The sequence below is a fragment of the Vigna unguiculata genome, chromosome 10 (genome assembly GCF_037176805.1).
Source record: "Vigna unguiculata cultivar grain cowpea cultivar isolate G323 ecotype 2 chromosome 10, ASM3717680v1, whole genome shotgun sequence".
Taxonomy (NCBI): domain Eukaryota; kingdom Viridiplantae; phylum Streptophyta; class Magnoliopsida; order Fabales; family Fabaceae; genus Vigna; species Vigna unguiculata.
Window position 1 is genome coordinate 14,857,977 of NC_140801.1, and position 10,490 is coordinate 14,868,466.

The 10,490-nt window shown below is 29.6% G+C and overlaps 1 protein-coding gene across 1 annotated transcript; it reads right to left on the reverse strand.

The window, feature by feature from the left end:
• Positions 1–1,083: 1,083 nt before the first annotated feature.
• On the reverse strand, positions 1,084–2,065 carry LOC114167498 (uncharacterized). Its single transcript, XM_028052596.2, has one exon. The coding sequence runs from the start codon at positions 1,723–1,725 to the stop codon at positions 1,231–1,233; it is 495 nt and encodes a 164-aa protein (XP_027908397.2). The 5' UTR covers positions 1,726–2,065; the 3' UTR covers positions 1,084–1,230.
• Between the last annotated feature and the right edge of the window lie 8,425 nt (positions 2,066–10,490).

Below are 10,490 nucleotides of genomic sequence, written 5' to 3' on the forward strand. Positions count from 1 at the left end.
GGAGTACCACACCTCTAGGAGGAGATCGCAGAGCTGGAAAAACGAACAGGGAGTGTTTACTACTGAAGCTCTAACACTACATACGAAAAATAGGATCAGAGATTTTAGGAGCATGGATTAGAAACACTTACGTGGGTCAAGAACGGAGTCAAGTGGAACGTGAATTGAAGGTGTGCTTTGGAACCCTAGCAGAGGCGGCAGCAGCTCTAAGAGAAGGGAAATCTGTTTTTACGAAAGTGAGCTCAAATTAGGGTTTTGGGCACTTTAGGTCAGGAAACGAATTGGGCCAGCTCCCCTTAGGCCTAAGAATTGGACAGCCCATAAAAATAAAATCAAACGGAAATAACTGGGCCTTACAAATAACACAACTATAACAATAATAACAATATATATTCCATGACTTAAGATTTTAGGTTAAAAGTAATGTAAATTTTTTATGTTCACTATACTTAGATCATATTTTTTCTTAATGAACCTATTGGAAAAAAAATATCCAAGAGTGGAATCAAAGTTGATTATTTGTCTTGATGATAGACCAAGACCGTGGGGACGAAAACAACCAAAGTATAAGTAAGTTAAAGACTTTATAAAAAATAAGAGATTGTTGAGAAATTAAATCCAAAAATGAGTCTAATCTTTCCATAATGACCCCATAGAAAAGAGAAAAGCAAGCTACACTATCCCAAAATAGATTATTAGTGATGAAATTTTTTGACTTTTTTACATATGTGAAAATGAGTCAGGTAACGAAATATTTACAAAAATAGAACATGTCGTACTGACCAAAAACGATGTCTAAAATGAAATCGTCTTGAAAAATGTAAAGTCATCATCAATCATTACCACTTCTTTAAATTGACAATGAATGAAAATTATTATGAGTCTTAACAACTTTATTTCAATTGTGACATTGTTCCATTTAAAAATCATTATGACTTTCATTCATTAAGACTTGTAATGACTTTCATTCATTGATACAAAGAAGTCGTCATGATTAATGACGGTCACCTTTTTCAAAATTTTTAAAGAAGTTGTCCACTGACCCATTTTTATAATTAACGGCCAAATTTGACGCACACATATAAAAAAGCCTGATTTTTTTTCAATTGAACAAATTTAACCTGCAAACAAATCTTAATCTTTTCACTAGCTCCATTTACACTATGCATATACAGAGACAAGGAATTGAGGTAGAAGAAAAGAAGAAAACAAAAGTTCTTCGATGGTGCTCTATGCTGTTGTTTCTAGCTTGTTCCTTTCAGTAGCTCTTATATAGCAGAAAACTGACACCAAGAAGGTGGTGGCAAGACCTCCAAGAATGACTCCTGCCCCTGCTATGGATTTGTCAAATGAGTGGTGCTGCTGCTTCGTCAAATGGATCTGACCATGATGAGAACCCAAAACCCCTCCATTTTCTGGTTCAATAGAACTTCTTTCGTTAATGCTCCCTTCAGAACCAGAATGCATTTTGTTTTCAGTTTTCGGTGCTTCAGACGGTGTGGGACTTCTGGTATCATAGGACCTGATTTCATTACGTTGGTGCTTACCAAGTTTCCTTCCAAAGGGTTCTAATGTCTCTGATCTCTGGTCACCAGGACTCTGAGCAGGAGGGTTTGAAGATGATGTTGAAATAGATTGAAAAATAATTTGAGGCTGGTTTGCAGCATTGGTTAGACTCAAAAGGGTATTTGCTAAACAAAAGCACAAGAAAAGAAACTTTGCCATTGTTATAGATTTCTCAAGAAGTTAGGCTTGAGGCTATGGAGAGGAAGATGTTTTTGGGGTTGGTTATATAGCTTGTGTATTATTATATATAATGAGATCCTACAATCGTGTGGTTGGCAGAAATTTCCTGTTGGATTCTGACAAATAGTTTTATTTTCAGTTTTTTTATGTTTCTTTTGTGTGGAGTTGTCTGAGGGAGGGGAGAAATTAAACTACATGTGGAGACAGTAGAATAAGAGAAATACAACTAAGAAACAACAGGGAACAAGATGTCACTGATGTTTATAGACAGAGTTGTGATACAATTGGATTCCATAATTATAAAAATCAGAGCCTAGTTTCTGCAAAAAATTTGAAGTTAGGGAAGATGATTGGAAGTTGCTTAGTTTGTAATGAAAGGGCCTGATTTTTAAACCCTTTTGTTTTCCCTGTCACGTGAGCCACATCCTACAACAGCATGGGAAGTTCATTTCATGCAGACACCAAAAAATTCCTGTTTTTCTTTTTGACTATTTTCAATGGATTCGATCTGCTTTAAAAGATTGCAATGAAATATGACACTGTTTTTTTCTTGATAGTATTAAGAGAGGGTAAAAAGCCACAAATGCCGAATTGCTCACAAATTTGAGTAGTGATATTAAAATTCAGGACGATTATATTTTGACAACTTATTTTTATAATACAAAATAATAGTTTTTAAATAGTTTTAAAACATAAAGAAATGAAAAAATAGAAAAATTGAACGCTACTTAAAAATTGTTACTTATGTTCTAAAACAAAATTTTCAAATTTAATTTTCAAAAAATTATTTTCCTAAAAGTTAACACTATCATACATTAGTTCCCTGTTTTGGAGAATGCAAATTAAATGGCACGCTTAGCGAAAAAGGAGATATCGGCCCAATGGTCATAATTCATCACACGAGCACAATGACAATTAGAATAATTTCGGTTGTTTCATTTCATTTATTATTTAGTAAGGAAATCTTCTTTCTTTCTTCATGCGCATATATTTACTTTACTTTTTTATTAATTACTCAACTAAATTTTTAATGTTTTAAAATTTTTAACAGTAATAATTTAGAATGTGAAAAAAAAAATAAAAAAAAAATTTACTAAAATTGAGTCATTTAGAGACAACTTTTCATTAAAATTATAAGACCAAAATCATGTCAATATGGCATGACTTTGCTTTCTTTACGTTCATAAAAAAGTCTTTCTATTTTGACACGACTTTTGATTAACAAAAATCTTCTTATTTTGGCACTACTTTCCTTTAGTGAATTTGTTTTTTAAATTTGCACCATAAAAAACAAATTGCACCTGAATTCTAAAAAAGACCGAACAAGTTCATTCAAGTAAAAGTATATTAAAATATTATAAATAAATGAAAATATTAATCTATATATTATTTGTCCTTCCCTTTCTAAAAAACAAAGCAAAACTTAATCTCCTTTTACAAAAATAATTTTTGTTGTTTTCAGTTGTGTCTTCTTGAGAATTTGAGTCGATCAATCTTTAAATATTTTTAATGAATCAAATAAATTTGATTTTGTAGATTCTTATGGGATTAAAAAAATGTTTTTTGATCTAAGTTGGAGTATTTAATTCAGAATTCGAGGATCAACACAAAATTTATTTGTAAACCATTTATATCTAGAATGAACTTTATAAATATATTTAATTCAATGTATTGTCGTTTTATATGAATATTAGTTAACAATTCTTGCATTGCTTAAAATAGATAGATCTTTAGAAAGTTTTAGATAATTTGATGGAGGCATGACTAAGATCGTTCCATAGATTTCAGAGTAATTGATGGAATCATGCCTAGAACCTTCAAAGAGATCTTGAATTAGCTTCGAATCGCATAATAGAAACTCATGTTGTAATTTATTGTAATATTTATGTTTGAGCCTTATCAGACCATTAATCGTGTTAAGATTTTTTGTGTTTTGGCCCATAGTATATAAACCCTTGTGAAACACCTTGTATTCAGATTTGAGTTATATGAAAATTTGAGTTTGCTCTCAAGTCTCGAGGTTTTCCTTAGAACCACCAATCCTTATCTTTAAATCTCTGATTCAAAGTGGCGGATCTTTCTCACTTGTCTTGGAACCTCCTCCAAGTGACGTGCTTTCCTCACGTTTCGCAAACCCCAAATCAATGTCCTCCAATTCCCCCCCCCCCCCCCCTCCCCATTTGTTTTAGGGTTCATACCCAATTTCATTTAAGACCAAAATTTGCCCCATATCCAAGACGATCCTACATCATAATCTTAAAAAACGTAACACTTAAAATCCTAACTTGCTTTTGAATAACGTAAATGGTAATGTTGAAGAAAAAGATAATAAATGTGTTTGAAAAAAAAATGAATTGAAAAGTGAACCAAATTGCTACAATCTTCATTGGAGTTGTCATTGTCCTATTTGTGACATTCTTATAGTGTTTTTGTTGTAAATACAATTTGCCACCATGTTTTGAACACAAGTAATCCATTTATATTTCTTATCCCTTTTGATAGTTAAGTCAAAATAAAAATAAAAATAAAATTACATAATGATAAGGATAACTGTCTAAATCTGCTCATGTTTGCATCAATTATTGTCCACTAAGTCCATGTATGCAACAGGTGCTTCTCTTCACCATCCCCTTCAGTTTTGTAACTTCTCCTTTGATCTTATTTGTGAATGCTTCTATTGATAAACTGAGTTTTCCTCATTCTCCATCATCCTTTGACTCCTTAATTGTCTTCCCTTAGCTTGATCATTTCCCGATGTTTAGGGGTGGCTCTAGAGTTTGGGTGACCAAAAGCAAACTTAAGAATGAGGCCTTTTATTTAAAATTTATTTTTCGAGTTTTTTTTGCAAACTTATTTATTAAGTTTTTGAATTAATTTCATTTAACATTTCTTTTTCAATAGATAATAAGGCTAAGTTTTTTAATCTTTTTATATATTTTTAATAGTTATTGTTGTGGTACACCCAATAAGTCACACATTGCTTAGGAGTCGAGGCTAAGTGCAATTTAAATACTTTTTCCTCCCTTCACCCTCTAAGGCGTCTTTTAAGGACAAAATCGTGACGAAGTTCAACGCTCCAATGACGAGGCTATATGTATTTTTTTTTTTTAAATTATGTATATTTTAAAATTATTTAAATTAAATGTATCTTTTTAAATTAGATAGTATTATATTGAAGAATTAATGAAAATTAAATTAATTATTATTTTTATTTCTTTTATAAACTATAATATTTAATATTAATAAATAGAAAAAAATCAAAAAAAATTATTAAGATAATTTTTATTTTTTCTTCTTATTGTCTTTTGAGTTTTTCATATGTTGTAGTCATCTCTCACCTTTACCTAATTTCTTTTGTTACCAAAGAAAAAAAAAAGTTAAATTGAAACTCATTATTTTTGTTCTCATTCTTTATATCTTTTCTTCCATTTTTTAAAGAAAAAAACTTGTCTCACTTGATAGTGAAATACTTGTTTAATATTTAGCACTATTTTTTATCTCATGACATTTTGTATGTTATTTTTTATGAATATAGAAGAGTAAGTAATTTATTATGTGATTTTTTATAGACAATTTTTAAGTGGACTTGATTATCATAATTTTTTGTTCTCTCTTAATTTTTCATTATATTGTGATAAATTATTTTTTAGTCTTAAACTTATTTTTTAAATAGGTATATTGATGAAAAACAAAAGAATAAATCCATTTTTTTAAAATTGATAAAAAAGTGAAGATCAAAACAGGACAATATAGTTAGTCACTGCATAACAATGAAATAAAATTTTTGTGATGACTTTTGAATGGATATATGCACATTAGTAAAATGGAAAATGAATATTTGTAGATAATATGGTTATTTATATTGAAAAAAAAAATAGCTGAAAAATTTAGTTATGATTGAATAATTTGATAAGTTCAAGAATATGAAAAAATAATGGATAATTCTTCGTATATGTGTAGTTTCTTTTATAGTTATAACTATACTAAATTATCTATTTATTTTTTATTGAATTAGTAATAGTAATGTTAAATATATAAATTTTAAGTATATTATTTTGGCTCCCCCAATAATTTTCGTCAAGATCCGCCACTGTTTTCACCTATATCTATATTGTTATTATCTTGTTCATTCAAAGAGCACACATTTATATTTCTTAATTCATTTTTATTATCTATTTTTATAAATTTATTCACACCTCCTTTTTGTGATGCAATTAAATCCTTAACTTTTCTCTTCTTTTGGATTTTTAAATAGTCCTATTCAAATTTTCTAATTCACATATCTATATATTTTTATATGAAATAAAAAAAATTAAAATATATAAAACACTACTAAAAATAAGTAAATAAAAATAACAAGTTAAAACAATAAAATATGTAAAATCTGGTTTCGGTTGTCAAAAAAGTAAACTCAATCATAGACTTATAGTATCTTAAAAGTCTCTTTCTCTTTCTCTTGCAAGCCTATGTTGTGGATCCAATATCATTTTTGAATTTTCAAGCATGTATTATCCATATTCATATCTGTATTTAGTCAATACAGAAATTTCTCTTCGAAATGAAGACGAATTTAGATAATACTCACAAAACATATTAATTTGTCATCTCTATTTGAAATGTACATAATCAAAGGCTCTATAATTTTTTTTTTTACTTTTAATTTTCTTGTTTAAATTTCTATTACAAAATTTCATTAAAAACATAGAAACGCAATAATCAACTTTCACCTTTGTCTCTCTTCCTACATTCCTTATTTTTTCAACATTTATTTATTATTCATAATAACTGTATAAATATCTCTGTTACTATAAATCACGTTAGGCCATAATCATGATATTACGATGTAATATAATTGAAACTTTACGTTAAAGACAATATTAGAATGAAGGAGACCCGTAGTAACATTCTGGAATATGGAGCTCATATTTATTCGTGTCACAAAAATCCAGACGCATCGAACACTTTTTGAAGTAGAAGCTTCACCAAATCATTAATTTAACCTTATTTTTAATTGATTAGCAAAAGATAATATCGATGATCATTAAGTAAAAGGTGTTATGCATACCTCGGTACCCGGAGCCTAACACAGGGTTCTATTTGATTATTGGTTTATGTCAGTAACTGTCTGTGCATTATTAGAATTGAACTGAATTTGGTTCATCCAAAATGTTAAACAAAAACAGTTGGAAACAATAGCCAGCTCATGCATAAGTGGGCATCCAAATGCACAGACAGAGGTGTGCTGGAATGCTCAAATTCACTATAATTTAATATATACGAATATTAAAATTAATTAAATTGTAATAGTAGAAGTGTTACTATTCAAATGTTGATTTGGTCTACTTTGTCACAATAATTAATACATCATGAAACAATCTCTCAGCAATTATCTCACTAGGAGTCAAATTCTCTTTAGTTATAACCCAATCCACTTGTCTACACCACAAAATAATTATACACCCGGTGAAAATCTCTTCCTAAGTAATTGTTCATAAAAAATCAAAATAAGTAATTGCTCATAGAAAATCAAACTCGTTATTTTGACTCTCAAAAATTATAATTAATGGTAACAACACAATTCTTTCTACTAAAAAATGTAGTAGTTTAAGTGTCACAATTTGATTGTAATTTGACCCAGTTATAACCTCTATCATAGGATAATGGATGTCTCCTACAACACATATAACTAATGATTTAGATTATGAAGTAATTTGGATAGATTATTAATGTTATAAACTTTTAATAAAAATCTCTATCTTATTTTTAAATAAATAAAATAAATATATTAGTGCATATTGACTTCATATAATCTTGTCTAAAAGGTTTCTAGAGACCTGACATTGTTAGACGACTCAGCAGATACATTTGTAGTATGTGAATATTAGATGCCCAATCTTATATAGTCTATTACAACATGTATAATTTATTTGCATCGTCTTATGGATATTGTCTAATGGTCACTCAATGATATGTTAGAAGCACTAAACATGTGTATTCAAATTTGAGTATATGTGTGTCTCGTACTTGTTAGTTATAACAAAATTGTTGTGTAAATAGGATCTCTTAGCCTTGTATTATGTTAACTTTTGAGTTGTGTTGAGTGAGAGTTTTATAGTGAGAAAGAAAACTCTATGTGTTGTAATGTTTGATACAGTGAATTCCTTTTGTGGAGGTAGATTGAAGTTCTTAACTCTTCATTTAAACCACGTTAAATTTTTATGTGTGTTTATTTTTCTTGTTTTCTTCGATTTATTTTTTACTATTTTAAGTACTAGTGATTATATTTTGTTTTCTACTATTTGTGTAGTAAGACGATTTTGAATGAGTTTGTGAACAATTTCACAATAATATCAAATTTCTAATAAAAAAGTTACATGTATAATTTTAATAATTATTTTCCAACAGTAAACTATAATTCTATATATTTTAAAAAAATTCTAATAAAAAAATATCATACAAAAATATAAAATTTAAAATACAATTATAAATTTATAAAAATTAAAATTTCCATAATTGTAATCTACTACCTCAATTCGAGTGTTATTATTTATTTTATTAATTTTGTTTATCACATTATGTTTTCAATGGACTCGACGACACACCCAAATATTTTTGGGATTTCTTTTAATTTGTTAAAATTGCTTTTATTTACTAAGGGCAAGTGTGTTAATCCATCCCCACATAAAAGCGACAAAGGGAGTTTTGAGGTTCTAGAAAATGGTGCTCCATGCTTGACTTGAGGATACATACCAACAATGAAAGGATCTTAAAAGATATTGTTGGAAAGATTCTTATATTTTGAAAATGAGTTTCATTATTTAGACATATAAAATAAAGACATACAGTATAGAACATTTGATATAATTGTTTTTATGTCTCACTTTTTTACAGACCTATACAGTAAAATATGGATCAAATTCAAATGAAATTCTTTTCATTGAAATTGTTCTCAAAACATCAATTATGTTTTCAAAATTTTAGGTTCTTTCGTAATACCTTTGAGCATTTAGATTATTATTCCCTTATCAAGTTGTTGTTCAATCGTTTTTTCTTGGTGTTATAGTCCCGTGTCACAAGTAATGAACCGACGTCAAACTAAAATACAACCAAAAGTTTGTAAAAATCACCCGAAGAGAGTACCTTTATCATTACAAAATTACCAAAAACTTAATTAAATCTAATAAAGTTATATTTATGTTTATCGAGGTTTATAGGAAGAATATTTTCCTCAATTGATCTCAATGACTTGGAATAAATACACTGTACAAGTCGTAATCTTAGAAAACTAATTAGGTAACTAATAATATAAGGCATATATTTAGGAAACTAATTATAAACTAAATATATGCTTACCTAAAATACAATAACAAAATATATTTGCAAATATCTTAACATCTTAACACAGCCCGCAGTCACAACAGGTGAACGACAAATACTGAAATTGTCCCTAAAATCATCAAACAACAAATGCGGAAGTCCCTTATAAAGATGTCTGCGATATGATATCGTGAAGGCACAAGAACAACTCGAACCTGACCATGTGCAATCTTTTCCCGTACAAAATGTATGTGCATCTCAATATGTATATGTTTAGTACGTTGATGTTGCAAAAGGTTATCCGACAAATAGATTGCACTAATATTGTCATAATATAAAAAAGTAGCCTTGGTAACCGGACAATGCAATTTCAATAACAAATTGTGAAGCCAACACAACTTAGAGACCACATTAGCAACACCCTATACTCGGCCTCTACACTAGACCAAGAGAGTGTATATTGACTCTTAGAGAACCATGACACCAAGTTGTCACCTAAAAAAACAGTAACTCGAGGTAGAACATCTTGTATTAGGGCACCCACCCCAATCAACATCAGTATCAAAAATAAGAGATGAGGTCCAAGATGAATTGAGATGAAGACCAAGATCAGGTGATGTGACTCTAACAAGTACAACATCAAGCCAAGGTACACCTTTAAGCCCAAGCTCATCAAAAGACCCAATAACAAGGGACATGCTCAAAAAGATCTAATTGGACTTCATTCAAGATGGCCCAAACCCACATGGGCTTCTCACACTCTTCAAATGGGCCAAAGAAGATGTAAAGATTTGAAGAGGTTTATCAAAGAGTAGTAGAATAACAATAAGATTGGCCCATTGTTTAGGCCTTGTTTTCAAGAATAATAAGTCAAACAATGTGTAGTTGAATTGCTAAATTGGGCTTGACTAAACCCAATAGGAGATTTTTCCATGAGCTACCAAAGGTCTAAGGTGGACTAAGTGGAAGTCAACATTCCTTCCTACACCTCACGGATCCAAGGGCTAGGAATGCTTCCTCCTTTTTCAAGACATCATCCAATGGCCGTGAGTATTACTCCTTCTCCAAGCCATCTTCCACAGCCAAGATTGAATTTCTTTCTCATTCAAGGGCTAAGAGTGCTTATGTGTATTTACTTTCATATAAAAGCCTAAATTTTAGGCTATTGTAATCACTCTTGAATTTTAAGCAATAGACGCCTAATGTTGAGAGTACTCCACTCCTATTGCCTTTTGAGTAGTGCTCCTTTTGAGTAGTGCTAGGCAAAAATAACTTAATTGTACTATACTTAAGTTAAATGTACTGTTTTAAACTAAAAATAACTTGATTATTAATCGTAAAATTAGATTGTACTACTTTTAAGTTAAAGTTTAAAATACTGTTGATGAGTTCAAATTTTTGCCCTCATTTAATATTTAAATTTGGGG

Coding starts and splice junctions, on each gene's coding strand:
- LOC114167498 (XM_028052596.2), bottom strand. CDS start 1,725: ATGGCAAAGTTTCTTTTCTTGTGCTTTTGTTTAGCAAATACCCTTTTG.